The sequence below is a fragment of the Typha angustifolia genome, chromosome 7 (genome assembly GCF_048772165.1).
Source record: "Typha angustifolia cultivar Huaian chromosome 7, ASM4877216v1, whole genome shotgun sequence".
Lineage (NCBI taxonomy): Eukaryota > Viridiplantae > Streptophyta > Magnoliopsida > Poales > Typhaceae > Typha > Typha angustifolia.
Genome location: NC_133245.1, coordinates 5,477,543 through 5,501,477, shown reverse-complemented (window position 1 = coordinate 5,501,477; position 23,935 = coordinate 5,477,543). Strand labels below are relative to the sequence as shown.

Sequence of the window (23,935 nt, the reverse complement as noted above, 5' to 3'; positions counted from 1 at the left end):
ATTTATTTTGCCATCGTACACGTAGAGAGTATTAATAAGGCTTCGTGCATCTCAAGCATATTGAGAAGCATAACCGGTCATGATTCCTATTATGGGTCGTGACAAAGAATCTGTAGATAGATGGAGCATTCATTCAAAGTTGGTATTACTAAGAGATCCAACTATGGGTCAGTCCATTCTTTGCAAATATGTTCACGAAGAGCAAGACTATCATGAGCAGTGTTATAATTAACCTTGCTTGTGAATGAAAACCCTTGGTAATATGAAAGATATGCATCCATCTAATATATTCCAGAATTATATAAGAGATACATCAATCCAATTGTCTCATTAAAGTCGGCAGGCGGTCAGTAAATAGCCAGCAAGTCCCAGCAGCATTGATAGCATGCAAAGCTTTAAACCCTAACAGCAGGTCTAAAGTTTCATCATCATATGAAGCATCATAACAATAAGGAAAGGATGCTTTACTAACTATCTTGTCCAATCCATATTAGGAGATGTAAATGCCCATTCCCCCACAGCATTCTCTGCGCCAAGCCGTGATGCCACATCGCCATGTGGCTAGAGAGATTAGAGATCGAGCTAAGGAATGATTTAATTCTCATGGTTTCCAGCTTGGAAATCACCTTGTACATAGTGTTGCAAAGACTTTTATGGGCAGTAGTTGGTGACTTTGGCAGGGCATCCTTTTCCGAGATAAGAATAATGACAGTTCAATTGAGATCCTTGTCCATAACGACAATATTGAACAAATCCTTGATAGCAGAGCAAGTTAATTATTTCATAGCTAACCAAAGAAACCTGACATTGAGTCCATCAGTATAGGAAGCTATATTAGGGCCCATGCTCCCAAGATATTATTTATCTCCTCGTTTGTAGGGGAGACAAGAGTAGGTCTAATGGCTTCCCACGAAAGGGAATAAAAGCCTTTCCATCTATCACAGTTGTTGCTAAGAAAAGAGGGAGGAGACGAAGTGAAGATGTTCTTAAAGTACGCTATGAACACTTCCCTAATACTTCGACGGTTTTGGGACCACTTATCTTCTCCAACATGGGTTTGAGAAATATGAGCCTTGGTATGCCAACATTAATAGAGATCCATTTTGGCCAGGAGGTCTTCATGCAGACTAGTGAGGGTGTATCTTTATCCCAGGTTGCAGTGGTGTTTGATTGGATAGCCTGGATGTTGACGATGTTTGCTTCTACATCTTAATATAAGGTTCCCGGCATTAGCGATAGCCTAATTCTTGAGGATCTAACCACAACAATAGAGGTTGGAGTCTCTCGAGCAGCTGATTGGGCACTTTTGCAGGTAAACAAAAGAAAAAGAAAAGAGTCCATGGTATAGCCCACCAATTCTCAACCCGAAATATGGGATTGCCTTTATGAGAACTTAGGAGGAGATCGAGGAGGAGGGAGTTGTGGTTTCTTTTTTATTGTTCATGAGCCCGAAGACTAAATATGAGTTGGATAAAATGTTAACTTTTTCTAGATACAGAGACACTTAGGCTTCACCAAGATTTAGCCAATATCTAGTCTAGACTTCAAGTCATATGCGTTGCTAAACAATTGTTCCGATCCAAACTAAATGCTATCGAGACCTACTCTAGGCTGTTGCATTTTCAAGCTATTCCTTTAAACTAACCGTACCGCCGAGCTATTAATCGAGTTGAGCATTGAGCCAAGTCGAGCCATAGAAATTTTTTTCTTCATAATAATTGTTGGGGTTGGCGTAGATCTCATGACCTCTATAGTCATGGGAAAGGTACCTATTAACTCTATTTAAGTTGGTTAATTACAAGGAGGGAGTTATGGTTAGTAGAGACTGCGGAAACGTTAAAGACATGCACATTAGGGAACAGTCTACACCTCATGTGTGGTGATCGAGGCAAACATAGGCCCTAATGCAACCAATGTCATTGGCATTCTAGATCAACTCCTTGAGGATGGTGGTGCCCTTGGGGTGGTTTACTAGGACTTTATGAGTTGCGACTTTGCCTCGTGAGGTTGATTCTCTGCCTAAAATCCTCCAACAAGGGGAGGTCAGGAGGATCAGAGGGATCTATCTCTTCTGCTCAAAAAGGGGAAGATGGATAGAGTTTGACAAGGAGAAAAGCTCATCAAAACCCTATGAGTGAGTAAGTAGCGGCAACGTAAGAGACTAAGGGAGGGAGTGAGAGATTAGACAAGGAGTTGAGGCTTGCATCGACTATTTTAGGTCGACATTGTGAGCAATGACTGCGAGGGAGAGCCAAAGAGGTAGAAGATGAAAACTGAGGTGGGAGGTTAGGTGCGGCGACGATTAGAAAGAGTAAGGTGCGAGTGAGTTAGGGTTTAGGCTTATATATACAGGGTTGGCCAGTTGACGAGTTGATCTGACTTGACCCATATACTTAAACAGGTCGACATGGGTCAAGGGTATAAACTCAAACATAACCCGATTATTAATCGAGTTAGGTGAGTTAACCTGTTTATGACCTGAACCTAATTAGACTAAACTCAAACTCGATTGTGAGCTAGGTTATCGTATCGGATTATTAGGTTGAGTCAATTTCTGCCGCTCCTTCTTGGAAATCCTTAGCAAACTCAATGCAATGTTTCAAAATTTCTAGTGGGGAGTCGCGAGAGATGGTCGCTACCTCCACCTCCAGAGTCCACAGTTGGAGAAGCATTTGCAAACCCCTCTACGTCAAGGTTTTGGCATCAAAGATCTTTCCCTAGCTAATTAACTCATGGTTCTCAAGCTTGCTTGGAGTTTTACCAACAAAGCGAGCACTCCTAGTGCCAGACTTCTTAAAGATATGTATTTTCGCTCGTCCTTCTAGGACTCCTCAAAGACTTGAGCTTCGTAGACTGGTCCATCTCACAATTGAAAGACATTCTCTAGCAGAACGTCATATAGAGTGCCGGGGATGGAGCTTCAATCTTGATAATTAAATATCCCAAGCTGCCTAGCTTTCGCCTATCGACATCCTCTTATCTCCCTCGATCTCTGGGGTTAAAACATCTCCTCAATTACAATGACAAGAACAAGCCTCTTGTGCGAAGCTTAATCCCTCAGAATGTGGCCAGTAGCATCCCTAGGATCCACATTGGTTTGGCATCAGCTAAATGTCTAGATCACCTAGTTTGGACACCTCGAAGTCTGGGGAGTTCTCTAACAAGTCCACCAACAATGCCCATCTTGAAGGGGAGTTCTCTGTTAAAGATACTTGGAAGTTAATCTGGAAGTGCAAGTTAGCCATCTCTCTTGTTATAACTTTCTTTTGGCATTGTATTCTGGGGAGCGATGCTAGTGAGATACACTCTTCATAGACGTATTCTTAGCATCGACGATGGTTTCTCAATGTGCACCTCTGGCCCAAAAGTTGTGGACTTATCTCCTCTTCAATTGCCCCTTCGCTCGAGCTGTGTGGTTCTCTTCATAGACTAAATCCTAGTTTAGACCACCATATGAAGCCAAAAGATTTTTCCTTTTAAAAGGCAAATGATGACTTTATGGTTATTGTGATATTTTTCATAAATCTACAAATATACCGAACCAAACTACAAGAAAAGCAATTGAGAGTACCCTTCTATGCTTTATTTCAGCAAACTTTTCATTGAAAATTGCAATTAATGCCATAAAGATGTTATATCAATCTCCATAATAGCCATTTCATGAGAAAGATTGCAGCTAGCAACTAAGGTTAAGGTTTAATAGAAGCTAACCAAATTAACATTCAGATCAGCGAAATGTGAAATATATCTACTAAATAGCAGATTAACATTCGCAAAGTCGCAAAGTTTGCAAATACTAAATCGTCACAGAAGTTCATACTATGTCTGTCGCTTGCCTAAACTTCACCAGCTGCGAGTTTATACAAATCATAAGCCGGCCATCACAAATAGGAACACATGATGTATGATGATCAATTTCTTTATACTACACAGGTTATACATTTCTGGATTCATTAAAAGGTCACTACATCTTAACAAAGTATCCTAAAAGTATATTACCATGGGAACTAAATTGAGATATCTACACCATACCATGCCAAGGGAAATGAGAAGCATAATTTACAGCAACACATTTACATAAATGCAGATATCAAACAACAACAAAGACCAAGGAGATAAATACATCCTATGATCCTACATCACCAACTATAGGGCATGACTTGTGTTACACCTGTTAAAAACAAAAATTAACCATGTTATAATTGGAAAAGCTGCAACTTTTAGAAAAGTTGAAAAGGATTTAGGACTACTAACCAACCTCATTGTTAGCGCACACAGGTTAATTGCTCTTGCCCGTATTCACTACCTTTTTTCTCTTCTTCTTGGCATCATCATTGGGTTTTTCTGTCTGACCAACAACTCTCTTGGTAGAAGATCTAATTGCAGGAGATACCTGCATGGGAGTCAACACTGCGCTTGGAGCCCTAGCTGATGCATTTTTCCCCAAAGAAGGAACATCTTTTCCCATAGCAGACGGACCGTTTCCCAAGTTTTCATTCACCGAATGATGAGGGTTACTACCTCTTTGGTTGGTGGAAATCATGCTACCATCAACTCTTCTGTCTCCTTGCAACTCTTCATACTTAAGGACTTTTTCTCTAGCCTCTTTCATTACTGATAAAGCAAACTCCATAGAATCAATATTTGTGGCTCCAATCTCAACAATATCTGCAAAATATTGATGTCCATGCTTGTACAGATAGTCATAGATCCTCATTTCGCGAAAGTGTTCCACATGTGGAGATGTCATAGATGCATGCACTCGTTTATAGTCCTTCCTCCAACGATTAAGTATGTATTTTGTCGGTATTAGCATGACAAGTTCTTGCCTCAATACTCCTAGTGCATGGCTGCACAAAATACCTTTGAACTGAAAAGACCTACAAATGCACCAAATGTCTTTCTCGACACTGTTATACATTACTGTATAGTCAAACCTCCTCTCTTTCCCTAGTACAGTGACTGTATAAGTAACTACTGGGCCACTCCTATTGACTTCACTACAAATCACATGCATTAGTTGCTTTACCTGATCTTGGAATTTCTGAAACATGTTTATTGTATAGATCTTTGCAATCTGCTCCTCTAACTGCAATCCTGATAACAATTGTGGCCTTTGCTGAAAGGATCGATAATCATCATAAGCATCTTTATCGGATTTCAATTTCATAGCGTCGTCATATTGTTCAACAAACTTTCTGATTGTAGTTTCAGGTGTTATATATCCATCAAAAAAGGAGTCCAACCTCTCGCTCTTTTGAACAGTGGACATACCAGCCCAAAATGTGTCTTTCACATACACAGGTGCCCATTGCTTCCGATCTTCAAATAAGGAGGACAACCATTGATTGTCTTCAAGATGATACTGCTTAAGCATTTCCATCCATTCTCTTTCAAAATCAGTAGCCATTAAGGTGTCATAAACGACTTTTTTCAATCTCATACCTATGGCTTCGCGATCTTCCGTTCTTCCCGACATCTCAGGAAACTCTTTCATGATATGCCAAAGGCAAAACCGATGCCGAGCATTTGGGAATACCTCGGCAACAGCTCTAGCTATAGCTTTAGAATGGCTGGTTATTATTGCATCAGGTGGTTTGTCATTCATACATCTTAACCATTTTTTAAAGAGCCACATGTATGTCTCCACAGATTCATCCCCAAGTAGACCACATCCTAATAAGACTGGCTGCCCATGATTGTTGACTCCAAGAAATGCAACAAGTGGCATGACATACTGATTTGTCAAGTATACAGTATCAAAAGAAATGACATCACCAAAATATTGGTACACAGCTCTAGATCGGGCATCAACCCAACAAACATTTTTTAGCCGGCCTTCTTCATCCATATCCCAACTATAAAAGAAGTTTGAGTTTTGGGCATGCATCTTATCAAAGAAATTCATAAGCGCATCGACATCTCCTTCAAGAAGCCTTAATTTCCCTGTCTTGCTTACTTGATTTGAACAATCCTTCAGAGTGAATGTCGGATTGGTGTGCTCTTTATTTTGAGCATATGCTTTAACAATCAACTTCTTGCGAGTTAGAGCAGTCTTGCTATTGAATGGATTATGCTCCTTTTGCCAAGCAGGAAGATCTCGGAAACACTTCATAAACCGCACCATTTCAGGATCACAAGGGTGATTGTGTTCAAGCTCAAGAAAATCTACCTCCCAACGGTTCTGGCGAGTACTATCTTTTATAACCATCATAGCCTTGCACTCAGTCTTTGCCACTAGCCTTCTTCTAGATTTAGGGCCTGGTCTAACTCTAGGCTTGCCTTCTTTACAGCAAACAAATGCAGCACGGTACTTAACCCCATCCATGCTATGACAGCTTCGTTTGATAACCCCAAAACCAGTGCGATATCCGTATGCCATATAAAATTGGAAAGCTTCATCGATTGACCCAAAGATCATACCTAATCTCGGAACTAAAGAATCATATTGACCAGTAACGATTCTCCCGAGCCTTTCGCTCTCCTGTAAAGGATTTCTGATAAGGGAATTATTCCGTGGGTCTTCCATAGTCCTTAATACCAATAAGCCACCTACAAAATTACCAAAATTCAACAATGCAATAATAGAAGAGCAATGCAAGCAACTAAGTTAATGAAGCTACTCATATGCACTGAAGAAGATAATTCACAGTTTACATCTTGAATATGCACTTATATTCGCCAGCATTAGACTATAAAAACCATTATTTTTTCATACTCGAAGCTAAATTCATCATTCACCAAATTTAGCTGCGAGTGCTGCATGATAAGAATCCTAATGGAATGGGCCCTTATTTTCTTCTCAAAGTTTGTGATGAAAGCTCCCAGATATGAAGAAGACGAAGAAGGATACTATCTAAAATTAGCGACTCAGTATGGAAATCCAACATAACCAACATCGGAATTCAGGAAGAGTAGAAGATACAAGAGATTGCACGATAGCAGAGCAACCAATTCCGTAAATATTCCCATCCAAAGGATTAAAAAAACAAAAGAGTCCTTAGGGAGGAAAGAATCATACCGGAAGCCGACGAGGGGGCTTGGAATCGGATCGGAGAGAGCGGCGGAGCGAGAAATCTCAGAGCCCCACTTTTGCATACTATTATGTTGCTAGGGCTAACCAATAGCTACCCAATTACTACCCAAAAGTAGTGATCTGACGAACCAAAATCAAACCCAAACCGAATACGTCTCCGCTTCAGCCTTCAGGTAACATTTCTGGCCGCCGTAGTTTGGTCAGTCGCCGATTACTACCATCAAATGTGATAGGTTTTGAAATTTTCCGTTGGACACCCGGAAAATTGTTATTAATATCCTATAATTTTACTATTTATAAATTGAGCCATATAATTTAACAAATATGTGTAAAAATTATTATGATGTTAGATATATTAGCTATACTACGAAGATTATAAAAACATTCTCACCTAAGTTATACTTACCTAATATATGATCAACCCAACCTAACATAATCCAATCCGACCCTACCTAACTTGGCTTAATCCAACCCAACTAAGGGTCTTTTTGATCATTTTTTATAAAATAATTTGATTTAATGGAATATTCTCATCTGCCTAAACAGAGTTAGTTCAAATCTAATTTAAAATATTTTATACACATATTTATTAAATCATTGGGCTCAATGCATAGTGTTCTAGGTAAATTTCTCTCCTTTTTTTTCTCTCTGTTATGTTGGCTAAATAGGTTTAACATCGAGAGGCTGACCATTCTCATTGCAATGGGTAATGATTCAGCACAGATGGATCCATTCCGATCGGTTTAGACATATCGATCATGTGTATCCCAGTAATTGGTAAATATAACAAGGCAAAATTAAAGTATGCAGTACCATAATTGTTGAACCTGTGTAATCAATGCGCAGGCTTGCTACTAACAACGCAGAGTTTTTAACCAAACTAGATCTATTTTATAACTTATTTATTAAAATAGATCACCACAAAACTTAAATACTAAAAGAGATCTATTTTATAGTAGCCCTAATAAATACGCTTACATTTCTCTAAGTAAAGAACTTCCTAGGCTAAGGGATATGAAATATTATCTCAAGTGTTTAAACAAAAACGCTGATAAGAATAATATTTTACTTAAGAAAATGTTAAATTTATCAGTGTTTTTAGTAAATTACAATAAAATTGAGATATCTTGGTATTTAAGTTTGGGACCGATCTATTTTAGGTTTAAAACTGAAAAATAGATAAACTCAACGATGCACCGGAACTAGATAGCCTGTGTTCATCTATGCCTTAAACAAATAGTTTTGCATAGTACTCCTCAGGATGCTACTGCATGGACACTAGAGTATCAATGGTCACTCGGATTAAAAATAAATTAATTAATTAAATTGATAGAAGGTTAAAAATTAGAACACAAATGGTCCTAATTTGATTAACATGTTCCACTAGAATATTATAGTAAATAATTTTCTCTTGTCCTTTTTATTAGTGTCATTCGTTCATCACACATCCTTAAAAAAAAGTTAAAACATATTTTTCACTTAATAATCGAGCAGCTTTGTGCCTAATCAAGCATTGAGTGTTCGCCACATAATTAACTGCATAATGGAAGTTAATACCCATGAAAGCCACCACACATATCAATATATCATCACATTCTTTCTAGCAAGTAGCAGTGGCAAACCACCAGGAATCAACACGAAGTATGCATCAAATCAGCCTCATAGCAGCCATTTCTAAAAAGCATAGGTGGAGATTTCTGAGAGTTTTTGACCAAAATAATCCTATTCTAATTTATTTTTACCGAAATAAACTACTTTTTAAATTTATTACCAAATATAATTTAATTTACTGTAGTCCTAATAAAAATACTAAACTGATCAACATTTTATCTCTAAACAAATACAATAATCACTTCAACATTTTCTGGTTCTAAAACACTGAATTAATCAGCATTTTATACATATAAATCTCTTTTGACTTAATCTTTTGATAGTTAAGTAAAAAAATTGTCTAACAACAAAAATGCTGAACTGATTAGCATTTTCAAAATACTGATTAATTTAGTATTTTTGTTATGGCTATAATAAATTAAACTTATTTGGTAATAAGTTTGAGAGATAGGTAAAAAAAAGATAAAAAAGAGGTCTAGTTTGGTCAAAAACTCTATTTATGGAGAAGAATCTATGGAGGATAACATATGCAAATACTTTTGATACATGTTTTAGGCATGGAACTCCATGTCTCAAAGGAATAAAAGGAACAACAAAATGGCTGACTTTTGCAACTATGGGTTCTAGACTATCAACAAGCATAATACAATCTGCTACTGTCCTTAACAAAATAAAAGGTTTCTATGAGCAAGAAACACTTGGAAACAGGAACCATGAAAATTGCCGCAGGTTAGGTCCTCAAAGTAGCGTTTCAACCAATATGATGTGCATCCATCCTCTTGGTGAATTACAAGCAGATAAAAGAGTGTAACTTAGAATTGCTACTTCAAATAAGTAGAAGATACCCAGAGAAGCATGTAGCTTATCAAAGAAGTGCTCACTTCCAAACTTCTTGGACCTTGAAGTAGAGGTGGAACCACAGAGACCATGAAGAAGGTCCCCAAAAACCAGGAAGCAAAGAAAGACCCAACCCTGAAGAATACAAGCAATATCAGCATTCTGATAAGAAACATTTGCAAATCATGGCTGAACACCAAACAGATGAATGATAAAAATAACAACATCCCATGGAAATCTGATATAGCTAGAAACAGTGATTTGTTAATAAGATTGTCAACAAGCTCAAGAAGTTGGTCAGTGATGCTCAGATCACCAGAATATGAAGTAGTACCATACTCCATAGTAACCAACAGTGAAAGGAAACATCTCCTTTTCTTCTTAAGAAAATAAAATGCAATATATGAGACATCTCTATCAATCAAGCTAAAAACCCTTGTATTTTCTTATTGGCAAAAGTAGCTGCTTATAATTTTGTTATAGATGCTAAATTACTATGACAGATCGTTTATTGGACCTTACCATTTATTGGAAATTTGGAATATCCTTTCTAGGTTGCAGTTCTCTGCTAGCTGCCTCAATAAAAAGATGGAAAAAGAAAAAGAGGACATGTCTATAGACTGCACAAAAAACAGGCACCAGTATATTATCGACAATAAGAAAATAACTAGATTACTCTAGCAATTTCAAGAAAAGCATTTAATAGGTACACAAGGAATGCTTAATTCAGAACTTTGGCCCAATGCATAAGGAATTAAGGATGGCAACCAATAGAGGGAATGCTCAGAGCAGCCCACTTACTCAAAGATAAGAATATTTTTCAACACATTACAAAAGTTCCAATGCTAACAGTGCTAGAAAGAAATTCCTTATTGTAAGTTCAAGGCTAGCTGTGGGCCTAGACAAATGGCCAATAGATGTATGCATACTTGTCGGGGGTGTAATCATGTATATGCAGGAAAGTTATATAGTTATATTTGTGAACATACAAGCATAGAATGTTAAAGCATATGCAGAAGACAAAGTAGGCGTACCCATATAAGAATGCTCGGATTCGACTCTTAAGCCTGTTGTATATGAAATATATGGATACCACAAGAGAAATGGCCACCTGAAGTGTTGGCCCTTCTTCTGTGGGAAACAGCACAGTGAGAACTCCAAGCACCAAAAATGCCAAGGTAGTCTTCAAAATGAAATTCCTCTGGGGAGCTTCAAACCTACTAGTGACGGCCTTAACATAACGCGATTGAGTAACTTCCCTTACTTTTTTCTTAATGTTGATTTTTGGATTTTTCCTCTCGAAAAAACTTTGCATGATAATCTTGTCATGAGCAGATTCAATTGCATCAATGCTTGGTTTGTGTCCTGAATATTTGTTTATTAGAAAGTTCCTTGCAGCTTGAATTTCTTCTTCAGATGCGTCTCTGCTTATCCCAAGTCGTTGGTAAGGGTCCCTCACGTTAATTCTGGGGAATATAGCTGAGGCAAGATATGCAATTAGGACTTGACAAACATATATAGGAGTTATTAGATTGACACCATAAGGTCAGCAATGGATATATTACAAGAGGTATGGACTATGCTTTATCTATTTTTAAGGTCAGGCCATCAGTACAGTTTCATTTGAGCATCAGCAGCTGAAAAAAATGCAAGCATTTCTAATTGAATTACAAGAATGTTTAGGATACAAGAAAAACAAAAGAGAAAGCAGCACATAAGTCATATTTTGCATTACATGCCTCCAAACAGAACCTCTGAAAAAAAAGAACAGAACAGTGCTGACAAGCTTCATTTCTTCATTAACTTTTCAAAAGAATGATCAACAAGAACAATCTGGAGTATTAGTCACAGGACGAAGATTTACTAGTGTGAGATGTCACACTGTTCAAGGAACACTAGATGACGTCAGATTAAAGAATGATCAACAAGGGCATTCTAGTGCAGTATAGATTCTTATCCAAGGGTTATATTAGTTTATGATGACACGTGAATTGCTATAAAGTTATAAACATGTGTGAACAGTAAGAAATTAAGTTATATATACAAAAGTTACTAAGAAACAACTTATTTATTCAGCTTTTGCTGTCAGAAAAGGTTGCGATCATACCATGCACTTACTTTTCTCCATGGGAATAAAAAAAGATGTAACTATTTGTGACAACCCTACTTAATCCCTCTAAGCAGATAGGCAATTCTGTTGTTTAACTGTTTTTTCTTCTCTCAATTGAACGGGAAAAATTGCTAGTCCCCTTCAAAATGTGAAACTACCTGGTTAGAGAACAATTCATGCAATGGAACTCTCCATCTTAAGAACTTTGCATCCCTTAAGGTAGAAGCTCATCACTAATAAACTTTTCTATCAAATTGAAATCTAAGACAGTCAATTTTTAAGAGAAGCATGACGTCAATTTCCCAAAGACAAAGGATTACTTTTCAACACTGGTTACCCTCCCACAGAGTTTATCTATCAAGAGACCAATCATTGTGCTCATTTTAGATGCCAATAGAACCTTACCTCCAATCAAAATCCTTATAGACGACTAGAGACCATCCCCAGCCATCATTAATAAAGGAACTCAACAAAAAGCCTATGACCACACCACACAAACTCTATTGCAAAAGGTTGACTCCAGATAGGAAGATCTTATCATCTTACATGCATAATAATGTACCTTGAGCACAATTTCCAGATAGTTTCAGTGCTATAGTATTGTAATGCACCTCCTTCAACCTCCTGTCATCATAAAATTGTATAAGACTACAGGAGATCATTGCCATGGCCATCATGATGTAGCTCTTCTCAGCTTTGACTATCTAGGAACCACCATTATCTGGATATCTCCAAGCATTTACTCTTCACTGAAGCTTTCAGTTAACAACTAGTAATCTCAGTGTGCTTATCTTTTTTCATCTCTCCAACAATGGAATGCATGATCCCTTTTGCAAGAGTCAAGATTCTTGTGTTGGATAGTGTATGTTTCACCAAGACACTTCATTGTGAGTTTAGACAAAATTTGGTCTTTAAATCAGTAGAACTGAAGTCCCAGAAAAATGAGAAACATGTTTAAATAGTTTGATATTTTATTCAGATTTTAATATCACTACAAACTTTGAACTTATCGTCAGCTTCAACTTTTCTATCTCTAAAAAGTCTTGATACTCTTTAATATGTCATCAGGTTCACATGTTATAGCCATGGATTCAAGTAGCGGTCGATCCCGATCTGTATTGCCAAAATTGATCGGCTAATACGGCCGATTTAGCTGAATCCTGCTCTGAATTGTCCAAAATGGAATGCCGATACAGTCGATACTTATCATTTTTTCAAGCACCCGATCTCGATTCTAAACCGATACTTAGAACCTTGCTTATAACTCCTTGAGATCCTAGATCATTCGTCACCTATCATTTTATAGATTTAAAAAGAATACAAAGATATACTCTTATCCTGTTCTTCACATGCTCACCACTTAATGTACTATGCAACATTGTATTAGTAGTAGATATTGGCATCAGTCCATATAGAACAATATGCACTAGAGAATCCATTTAAATGAATATAAAGATATGTCACTAATTGGATTTTCCATATGCTCACCACTTACTTTATTATGCTCCATTGTATTAATGGAACAACAGTAAATAATTGTATCACCCCTGATGGAACAATATGCACTAAAGAATACAGCCAACTCTTACTTAGCATGTAATTATCTTCATGCGTGTCCTAGTTTCCAGAGAAATTGCTTGAAGCATGAATCAAGGGCAAAAATACCAACAGGTAATCAATCAGAAAGAATAAAAGGTATACATACACACCACTTGAATCTTCAGCCATATCACTGAATGATGCTGATATTGTTCTTCTGATTTTGTAATTTCTTCCAGATGGGCATATATGGATGAAAGGAGATCTATATTTCCTGTTGTAAAAGACAGCACTGCAAGAAAAACCATTCAAATAAATAAGCTAATAAATTTTCTAATAAGCATGAATTGACAAGAATAACGACTGAGAAGGGAAAAGAACAAGATAAAATACTTTTACCTGTCTGTATGAGATAAGAGTGGTACTCTTTCCTTAGGTCCCCCATTAAATTTCAAAGATGAGACTAAGACAGATGGTTGATTCGGTCCTCTCGTATTCGTACAACATGGTATCCTTGAGGAACCACAATTCAGACCATATACAAACATTGTGAAGTACAACAGAACAGCTGACAACTAAAGTTCTGGTATATGTCCTCTTTGAAGAAATACTGGAATTGCCAATATCAAAGGATTACAAACATAGAAATGTACTACACTACTACAGTTTCACTAACAAATTATAAAGGAACTAGAAATGAGAAAGAAGTAGATGCACTAGCATGACCACAAAACAAAAGTAGGATATTCAACTGATAACTCAAAATAAGGTCAAAAAGAAAGAATATCAACATATGCATTATCAATTAGCAAAACAATGATTAGCAACATAAAAAATTAAAAAGTCGCAAGAACAGCCTTGTAAAGATCAAGCACTCAATTAGGAAGCCCAAGGTACTGATATGATACTAAATTCTCAAAATGCTAGCTTTTGAACAAATTCAGCAATCTTCTTCTTTGTATCAGTACTATCATAAGTAACTTCGTAAGAAGTAGGTGGAGATAAGTATGTAACTGGACATCAAAATGAAAGCAACCATTGGATGTTTGAATGCTAATGGCAAATTAAGACATCTTGTATGCATAAATTAAATGAGGCATTTTCAAATATGCATAGAAAGTGGTACAAGAACCAATATTTATTTCTCACACTTGCGGTAATGCGGAATAGAACTTGTTATCTTTCAAGTGTATAGAACTTTTATTTTGCAGAGTGTCATTGTATTCAGGTCTATTAGGAGGTCGTACTATTAGAAAATTTTTGTTTTTATCACAAAATTGTCTAAGTAGTTTGTTAGGTTTTATAATTGGCAAATTTGTGAACAAGCAAAGACATTCATAATGTATCTTTACCTTAGCTTCTCTTGTATGAGTTGTGGCAAAATGGTCTAAGAAAGACGTAAGTTTTCATGAAGATCCAAAGATGTTTCCATCAAAAACAAGTTCATTAGTGTTCTTTCAGAGCGAATGCCCTTCTAGTGTGTTGGTTGCAGTGTTCTGTTCTTCCTCCAGCATTATGTGAAAACCAAGTTTGAATGATCTCAAGTAAATATTTCCATAATGTGAAGATGTTGAAGACCGTTCAAATGTTCTTGAGATGGAATTTCCAAAATGTCGAAAATCCAAAGGATGCTCGAATGTTTCCAAGAAGAAATTTCTAGAACATTGAAGTTCATATCAGCAAAATCCTTCCATTTGAGCGCCACAAGTATTGGAATGTTCCTAGTTCGACTTGGTGAAGATTTGACTAGGGTTTTGGTTCTCCTAGGGTGACTATAAAGGGAAAACTCATCCAGACTTGAAGGCAACCCTGGTGAAGGCTTTTGAGATCTCTTTCATATCAATACCATAGAAGCTTTATTGGAAAAGAGAGATCATTTCTGTTCGATATCTACTTTATCATCGGAGCTACAATGTGAAGATCTTGGATGTTCTACAATTACTCACATACATCAGCTTCTCAGGGGAATATTGAGACGTGGGCTTTTTGACTCTTGAGTTTTAACAGAGTTCATGATCTACTACACTAGGTGTAGTTCACCATGGGATCTAGGGAGGCAAAAAAAAAAATTAAAAGTTTAGCTATAGATGTTGAGCGATGGGACAGGTTGTCAGTATATTTTCCATTATTTAATAATGCATTTGTTTTGATCCATGGAGGGGGATCCATGATTTTTACCCTACCCTTGGTTAAAAGGGCTTTCTTTCACATAAGAGATTTTGTGCAAGTTTGAGTAATTGGTTTGATTTTTCTATATAGTTTATTATTGTCTTCTACTAATTTTGTTTCAATTAACTTAGGAGTCTCATATCCTAGATTTCATCCGTTCTAAATTTTTTCATAGAGGTAAACATCAAGTTTTTGCATACAACCACACATCCAAAGTTTTTCTTCTCCCTTTCTTTTGACTAGTATTTTTTTCTTATTAGTTTCATTACTCTCTTCTTCATCAATATTCAAAAGGTATATTTTCGCTAACAACATTAGATAATTGAGAAGGATTCCTAGTTATTGACTTTGATATCTACATAGAGGAAAACAAAAAAAACAAAAACAGAAGTACTGCTTAAATTCTAGTAATATCTAATTTAATACAAACAATGCAAATTTAAGTTTCCTTTTCAGATACTAGTTTCCTATAATTTGACAAAAAAAAGTAATTACCATATGCATGTGTGAAAAGAAAGAATATTGGACAAGAAGCATCTAATGAAGATGCACATGTTCAAAAGGTCAAACCTTAACTTGTTACACAGTATTGTACTTAAATTTCTATTATAATATTCTGCATATAAATTAAATCTTGGGTTTCAGTGTACCATTCAAAGGAAGGTTTATGCAATCTTTCAGCACAGATATGTTTACCAACCAAGTAAAATATAGCCATAAACTCCTAGTGACAACCTAAACAATTCTAGAAATATCTCAAAAAGTAAAAGTGTCAGATACAAACAGAAATACTGCTTAAATTGAAAGAAATGTGCAGATTGGTCCAGTCAAAGTGCCAGGCCGAAGCCAAGTTCAGATTGATGCATCTACTTAAGATTCAAGATAACAAATTCAGAAAATTGGTGGCAAAGGTTTGTATATCCAACTTGATCTATGGTCTATGGGTATTGATTACAAACTAGCTGTACTCCAAAATAAGAAGACCAACTTATCCTAGATGGATAGACCAAGTTCAAAATTAGTAAATTGCCATTTGAAACACAACTCTTCACATCCAACAATAGAGAAAAGTTCAAGGGTGGCATGTCAGCTCTCACTTTAGAGCAACACTGATCAAAACCTAGAAACAATTTCAAAGAAAAATAAGATATGTTTATCAACCAAGTATTATTCAAAGAAATGTGTATGCAATTTTTTATCACAGATATGTTTACCAAGAAAGAAAATAAAGTCATAAGCTTGTGATAAAAAGCTTAACTATTTTAGAATTATCTCAAAAAGTAAAATAAGATAAGTGCGCCGGTCAGCCAGATGGCTTTGCTATAGAACATAAATTTCATGTGTTCACTAGCACATAAAATAAGATATTTTAGTAATATCTAACGAAAGTAATTTGAGACATTGAATCACTCGCTGCTTTCGGAACCAAACTAAATGATCATGTCTTCTGTTAATCAACAACAAATATTCCACCAAATCTCCAACCAGAGCAAATGGTTAGCTACATTAAATTCACAAATCAGTGAGCACATTAAGATGTGAAAAATGATTAGCTACCTATCAGTGGCATAGTGCTACTCTCCCACATGAATTTAGCAAACATAATAGTGTAAATAGTAAATTAACAATGCTTAAAAGTACCTCTTGCCGACGGAGGAGGTGCCTTACTTACGGATCGACGGAGGAGGCCGACGGAAGAGGAGGAGGAGGCGGCTTGCCGACGGAGTGGCTGATTGGAGGAGGAGGAGGAGGCGGAGGCGGCCGGCAGCTTGAGATGAAAGGGATCGGGTTTTAGTTTGGGTTTGTGAATCGTGAGGTTGGGGTTTGAAGGAGTAAAAAAAATTTAAGTGCCAATTAAAATATAATAACGAATAGAATGGCAAGTATAATATTTTTAAAATTTACAGTCGTAATTACGTAAAAACCATTACACTATGTTTTCTTGGGCCTTCCACAGACTCGAGTCTAATCCCCCAGCCTAATAGTTTCTCTAGTAAGTAAATATGAGCAAGGATATTTATAGATTTTTAAACTTAAACCTTTTCTTTTTCTTTTTCTTTTGTTTGAGAAGAAAGATTTTAAATTTTTGTTTGAAAGAAGCACAAATTTTGTTAAATTAGCAGAGGATAGGTTATTTCAAGATTTTTTGGGGTGATAAACGACAATAAATATAAATGAAGAATGATATTTATAATTTCGAAAATAAAAGAGGACTATATTACAATTTTTACCTCCTTGAAATATGGCTAGATATTATTTGATTGCAAGTGATGAAGACCTAATTTACTTTGAGATTTTGGGAAAATACAGAATAACTATTGTAAATTCTTACTCCTAAAATTGTGTCTCTAATTCTGATCTAGAGTAAGTTATTCCAATATTTACTTATAATCTAAAACAGTAATATAATAATATTTTTTAATGTGATATAAAGTTTTAAACAAAAAAAATAGACTCAAATATCTTTAATTTGATATAGGAATTTAAATTAAAATGTTTGGATGCCATTTGAGCTTCTTTTTTCATGTACAAGAGGTAATTGTCACGATTAACCTTAACCATGACCACATGTGACGTGGAGGTAAAGGAAGGTGGGTAGAGTTGGCTGAGCCTCTTCAGATATAGAGTAGGTAACACATTTTTACTCAACATTAGTCAGTGTAGTCAATGGAGCTCTAATACCGTTGCATTTTCCATGTAGTTTAGTTTTTAGGCCTTCATATGAAGCATCCAAAGCTTAAGCCCTTCTTCGTCTCCTAGTCCATTAGGGAGACACCTAATCGATATAGGAGAGTATGGGCATATACACCAACCATGACACACATATGACAATCCTCGTAAGAATTAGACTCCTCGTGACAAGGCCGGACCCAGCACTGTAGCTGTCACCAGATAAATATATAGCACCAGGTTTTTCAGACACTTTGACGAGTAAACTGAGAAAGTAATTGGGTAATTCATTTCACATATGTTATATCACTAAACATAAATGTTAAAAAGACAACAAGAAGCTACATTGATCGATTCGCCCATCATGTATAACTTAGCTCCCTCACTCTTTTATTCGCCCAGTTTTGTCACCTCCCAGCATATGAGAGGCTCAGAAGTTGGGGCCAGCAGCGAGAATTTCCTCAGTTAGCTTGTTGTCTTTGCCAATCTTGTAGCTGGCAAATACCTCGAAGTTCTTCTTGAACAGACCAGCCAGCTTCAGGAGTGTCTCATTGTATGCTGCCTTGTCCACCCACTGTCCAACAACACCACCATAAGATTCTGCTGAATTGTGAACAATGACTTCAAGAAAAGAAAAGGCTAAGAGCTTACGGTGTTTATTGGATCCAGGATTTCCGATGGCACACCGTTGATTTCCGTAGGTATCTCCAGCCCAAACACCTCGGTTTTCTTGTAGTTGGCAGTTAGAAGGCTACCAGAGTGTATGGCATCAATGATCTTCCTAGTGTATGGCAGCTTGATGCGCTTGCCCACACCATACCTAAATTACAGCAGGAAAACATGAGTGATTTCTTTTTGAAGAGTATAAATAACTGATAGCATTTGCTAAGGAAATAGTCTGTATAATCTTATACCTGCCACCTGACCAGCCAGTGTTAACAAGCCATCCAGTGGCACCATACTTCTGCATCTTCTCTGCCAGCATTGCTGCGTACTTAGTAGGATGGAGCATTATAAATGCTGCGCCAAAGCAAGCTGAAAATGTTGCTTGTGGCTCCTTGATGCCATCCTCAGTGCCGGCCACCTAGTTCAACCATGACATTATAATCCACGATTACAAGAACTTAAGACTGATGGAGACCTCATCTTAAACATGGAGTACATACCAGGGCTGTGTAACCACTAATGAAATGGTACATAGTCTGAGCTAAGTTCAGCTTGCTAACTGGTGGGAGCACGCCAAATGCATCACATGCCAAGAGTATGACGTTCTTTGGGTGAGGCCCAACACAGGGTATCTTTGCATTAGGAATAAAATCAATTGGATAGGAAGCTCGAGTATTCTCTGCAAGAATATCAATAGTGAGAATGATAAGAATTTATTTTCTCATAATAAAGATATGCATCCAGGAGTATTACCTGTCACTGATTTGTCTGAATAATCTACATCACGAGTATGCTCGTCAAATACCACATTCTCCAGCACTGTAAGAAAAACCAAGTCCTAACCACTTTATCCTGTGAACTTTGAGAGGGATGTGAACTTAAAGGAGGAGCATAAGATCAACTTTTACCAGTTCCAAATTTAATGGCATTCCAGATGTCAGGCTCCTTTTCTTTTGATAAGTCGATGCATTTCGCATAGCAACCACCCTCAATATTTGAAACACCATTGTCACTCCAGCAATGTTCGTCATCACCAATTAGTAGCCTATTATGGTCCGTAGATAGAGTGGTCTTCCCGGTGCCTAAAAAAGACCATACACAATGTTATTATAAGGCAACGGGAGAGATAGGCAGATGCATCATCAATCATATATCATAGGTATGGCTCTTAAAGAGGATAGATTTTGGATGCAGGTGGGCAGGTGACGGCACCACATTCCAGTGATCCACCCTTACCTGATAGTCCAAAGAAGAGGGCAACGTCACCATCTTTGCCCATATTGCAGCCAGAATGCAACGAGAGGATTTGTCGTTTAGGCATGAGATAGTGCATCACACTGAAAAGACCCTTCTTCATCTCCCCGGCATATTGCGTACCGAGGATGACCATTTCCCTCCTAGCAAGATTAAGATCTATGCTTGTGGAGGATGTCATGTAGTGTGTATAACGATTACATGGAAACTGGCCAGCATTGTATATTGTGAAGTCCGGAGTACCGAAATTCTCCAGTTCTTCAGGCGTGGGCCGGATACACCTGTCACCCATCCAGTCATGGTATGTACAAGAGCTAAACTACTATTTTCCGAATTCTCATGTTTCCTCACTGTCTTGGAAGGCAAGAGGAGTCGAACCTAGCCACTATTGCTATTACTAGTACTAATATAGAAGTAGGCAACGTCGAGATACACTTATCTGGCGAACTGTAGCAGGGCCGGAGAACTAGTACTGCAAAAGAATTGCATTCTAATTTGAGGTTTAGTATCTGTACTTACATGTTATGCATGAAGAGAGAATGATAAGCCCTTGCAGATACGATCCTAACTTTGATCTGGTGCTCAGGGTCCCAGTTAAGGAATTGATCATTCACAAACACCTGCAAAAGTTTAGGTTTATTAAATATACTTTTATGAAATAGAGATTAAGCTAATAACAAGAAAAGGAGTAGTTAACATGAATAAATTTTCCTTTTAGCTTCCTCTTCTGACAAGAGTGGGATAATTAAATCTCTATTAATTTTATGTAATAGAGATAATGAGTTGTCGTAGCTTCCAAGAAAATGACAGGACAACACCACAAATTGCAAAGATCTAATGATCTCAAGAAACCAAAAAGAATGAAGAGGACTCACTCATAACTGGAAATTGCATGATAGGAGCTTCATTCACAATTGTTAATAGCAGAACAAGTAAAATTTTTACTACTTGAGTATCTCAAATTTACCAAGTAGGACTTTATTCTTGAGGGAAAAAATAACAGTTACGATTAAGCATGAGAACAATAAGGGCACACCATCAATGATGCATACAATTGAGGAAACAGATCAGAGAGAAGAACAATAATTACATGATTAACGAGGTCTAATTTTGTGTAATGAGTTTTTCAGGCATGTATCATAAAGTAGCACCTGATAATACACTGTCCAACTTAGTAGCAGTACACCATAAAATGCAAAACCTATATAACCTAGGGAAATGAATAGAAATGCTTCAACAGTGGCAAATGAAAGATGTCTCATTCACACAGATAAATTTTATGGACAAAGAACACAATAAATTAGGAGATTCTGATAGCATTTTAATAGCTTCAATCATTTCTAGATGGTAACACCTGCGATGACAGAGAGAAATCTAATGCAAAGCTTTCGTTAATGGTCAAGGAACTCCATAAAAGATCTACCCCACTTCTACAATAAGAGGTTTATACGGTCTAAAAGCATGCGAATGGTGTTCACTCCACTTGCCCAAAGAATTTTCATCTTATTTTGGTTAGTGAAATAGAAGAATTACCAAAATTCTATGTTAAAAACATAAAACGTGTAAACGAAAGAAAAATGGCCCTTACGTGAATCTTCCACTCCTTAATCTCTAATTGTCTAATTAAACTTACAACATAGCTAAAAATCAGAGTTGTGAAGCACTGAAGTATATCAAGACAACAGCAAATACCTTTTCCAGAGAATTCAAATAATCGACTGCCCTCTCTCTGTTGACCAGGAATGTGTGCTCGTCCATTTCAATGTTGGGGGAGCCCCTGCATATACGCAATAAAAGGATCATACCTCAGGAGAGAATGACACAACATACAAAACTAACAACAGATAAGAACTATGATTATACAAAGAAAACCACTTACTTTCCCCACCAAAGGTCCTCTGCCGTGGTCTCATCCTTGACAACTCGTTTGTCCCTCGGAGAACGTCCTGTCTTTGCACCAGAGAGGGTCGCCAATGCTCCACTGGCTGTTATGAATGATCCCTTCTCATACTTAATGGCTTGCTCATACAGCTCTGCGTTGGAAGCAATCTCATTTGTAAGTTAAAAAAAGTACTTATGCATAAGAAGAAGAAAATTGATGCAAGACACTAGTATATACCAGCAGGGGAGAGGTTGTACAGAACATGGGTGAACTTGAGGGCACTATCACTGATGCTGATGGGTGGAGTGAAGTAATGTTGATGCTCCACCCCAACCCTGGGGGTTGACTCTGACTTCCTTGCTGGGTCACCCTTCACCAGCTTGGGCCCTGTCTCCCGAGTCAAGGATGCCAATGATGCACTGCCAAGTGCCAAACACATTAACAATTAAAAAATAAATCTAGAAAATGCAATGCAGGACTATTCTACCAACTCCACTGGCCAAAATGGAAAATCATGATGCTTAACGTGCAGTAAAGAACGCAAAAATCTGACTATGTTCAGATATGTCAAGTAACTTGTGAAAGAATCCTAAAGAATTGGTTACAAATATGTTGGTCATACATAATTGATCGACGGGCAACGAATCCCTTCACCACTGACTCATAAATAAGACTCAAGTATGGCTGAAGTGCTTCTAGTATCAACCGCTGGCTAGCCCCTTATCTGTATTATTTGGTCTACCTAATCATTAGAGATATTTTTGAGGGGACCCAAGGACCCCAAGATTACTATATCTCTGCCATTGTTTGTATATATATAACCGATAAAAACAATTCTCATCAATTCACTCTGAGGTACCTGACATGAGTCAGTCACGCATATATGGGCCCCCATGGATGCCCTATTTAGCAAAGGCCCGTGCAAAACACGTGCCTACGTTGGATATTACCTACTGGTTTGTTTGGTGGCTCGTACGTGCCTACATTAACTAGTACGAATAATCTATCGACGTACCGGGTCGTCGGCAATCAACCGGTACGAATCACTACTCAAATCCTAAGCAGAAGATAATAAAATAATCCTCTGAGAAAAAGATCGAATACCCTTCAAAAAATTTTAAAAAAAAAGACTGAATAAACATCGCCTTCATTATTATTATTATTTTTATTTTTTTTTGGGCCTCCTTTAAAATGGGGGAAAGCCATCTGGTTCTTTGTTTCTTTATATGCTTTGAATAAATTTTATATTCTTTCAGAGTGTAAGATCTTGCCACGTACGCTAAAATACAAATCGTAGCCGTACGTGCAAAATATAACCTCTTTTTGAGTTATTTCTTCTCTTTTTTTTTCTTTCTTTAGTTTAAATATATTTCATTAATTTCACTTTAATCTTTGTATTTTAGAGGGTCCACCGAATGCCCCCACCACCAGAATATCTAAGATCTCCCAATTCAAACCAACGGTTTTGATGCAATCCACATGCATCAGGGGATCTCCATCAGACGGTCTTCAGTCCATAATCATCATCCCACTTCCCATCTTTTATTTATTTTTTTTTGTTTTAATTTCCCTCCTTATGTTTATGTAGGCTTTAATGGTTAATTAGTGAACTAATTAAATTAAGTAGTGCAACCATTACCGAATACCAACCTGATGGATTGGAGTTGGAGGATTTGGCGGTCCTCCTCGGAGATGGTGGCAAAGGCGGCGGCGCCGGCGGATCCGTCCTTGATGGGCGTCGTCGGCGCCGATCTCTTCTTCTGGAGAGAGTGGAGCTCGTCGATGGTCTGCGCCTTCACCGGCGTCGCGCTGTCATCGTGGCAGATGCCATTCTCCGCCTTCTTCCCGCTCCCGTGCGTATGGATCCGCGGTAGCCCGTTTCCCCCACCCACCATCGCGAAGCTAAACTCCACGTTCTCCGCCATCTCCCTAACATCACAATGATCAGATCAATTTTACCTTTTATCCGCGAATCAACGAGATCTATTTATAATTTACTCACCTGGGAAGAAGAAGAAGAAGAAGGGAATAGAGATCTCAAACCCAATAGAAGAAGAGAGAAAAGAAAGGAAGCTTAGAAAGAGAAAGGAACGACCATACAAGGGCGGTGGTGTGAGAGAGAGTAACAAAAGAAACAAACCCAAAGGATGAGAGGAGGAAT

General features: G+C 37.4%; 3 protein-coding genes across 4 annotated transcripts; all 3 read right to left on the bottom strand.

The window, feature by feature from the left end:
- Positions 1–3,971: 3,971 nt before the first annotated feature.
- Positions 3,972–7,256, bottom strand: LOC140763803 (protein FAR1-RELATED SEQUENCE 6-like). 2 transcript variants are annotated; one of them, XM_073102157.1, is made up of 4 exons: positions 7,022–7,256; positions 4,441–6,552; positions 4,259–4,344; positions 3,972–4,171 (listed from the first exon to the last, which is right to left on the bottom strand). In XM_073102157.1, exons 2-3 carry the CDS (start codon positions 6,527–6,529, stop codon positions 4,280–4,282), a joined length of 2,154 nt encoding a protein of 717 aa, XP_072958258.1. In that variant the 5' UTR covers positions 6,530–6,552; positions 7,022–7,256; the 3' UTR covers positions 3,972–4,171; positions 4,259–4,279. The 2 variants fall into 2 exon arrangements, with proteins under 2 accessions (XP_072958258.1, XP_072958257.1); XM_073102156.1 differs by having other exon boundaries at positions 4,259–6,552.
- A 1,870-nt stretch (positions 7,257–9,126) lies between these two features.
- Positions 9,127–17,146, bottom strand: LOC140763423 (protein CHAPERONE-LIKE PROTEIN OF POR1, chloroplastic). Its single transcript, XM_073101615.1, has 5 exons — positions 16,944–17,146; positions 13,533–13,743; positions 13,304–13,425; positions 10,519–10,963; positions 9,127–9,619 (listed from the first exon to the last, which is right to left on the bottom strand). The coding sequence occupies exons 2-5, from the start codon at positions 13,679–13,681 to the stop codon at positions 9,469–9,471; spliced, it is 867 nt and encodes a 288-aa protein (XP_072957716.1). The 5' UTR covers positions 13,682–13,743; positions 16,944–17,146; the 3' UTR covers positions 9,127–9,468.
- A 1,093-nt stretch (positions 17,147–18,239) lies between these two features.
- LOC140762352 (phosphoenolpyruvate carboxykinase (ATP)-like) lies at positions 18,240–23,935 on the bottom strand. The gene is made up of 13 exons (XM_073100094.1): positions 23,777–23,935; positions 23,425–23,703; positions 22,012–22,193; positions 21,772–21,925; positions 21,585–21,669; positions 20,412–20,512; positions 19,875–20,173; positions 19,547–19,720; positions 19,392–19,457; positions 19,139–19,317; positions 18,887–19,056; positions 18,624–18,792; positions 18,240–18,546 (listed from the first exon to the last, which is right to left on the bottom strand). Exons 2-13 carry the CDS (start codon positions 23,697–23,699, stop codon positions 18,403–18,405), a joined length of 1,998 nt encoding a protein of 665 aa, XP_072956195.1. The 5' UTR covers positions 23,700–23,703; positions 23,777–23,935; the 3' UTR covers positions 18,240–18,402.

Bases quoted from the DNA above. Each gene is read 5' to 3' on its own strand.
- LOC140763803 (XM_073102156.1), bottom strand. From the start codon at position 6,529: ATGGAAGACCCACGGAATAATTCCCTTATCAGAAATCCTTTACAGGAG.
- LOC140762352 (XM_073100094.1), bottom strand. From the start codon at position 23,699: ATGGCGGAGAACGTGGAGTTTAGCTTCGCGATGGTGGGTGGGGGAAAC. The intron at 21,926-22,011 runs GTATATACTAGT...CTTCCAACGCAG, and splicing joins GTACAACCTCTCCCCTGCTG to AGCTGTATGAGCAAGCCATT. The intron at 19,458-19,546 runs GTAAAAGTTGAT...TTTTTCTTACAG, and splicing joins TGCCATTAAATTTGGAACTG to TGCTGGAGAATGTGGTATTT.
- LOC140763423 (XM_073101615.1), bottom strand. From the start codon at position 13,681: ATGTTTGTATATGGTCTGAATTGTGGTTCCTCAAGGATACCATGTTGT. The intron at 13,426-13,532 runs GTAAAAGTATTT...TTTTTCTTGCAG, and splicing joins CTCTTATCTCATACAGACAG to TGCTGTCTTTTACAACAGGA. The intron at 9,620-10,518 runs GTACGCCTACTT...TGTATTCTTCAG, and splicing joins ATCCGAGCATTCTTATATGG to GGTTGGGTCTTTCTTTGCTT.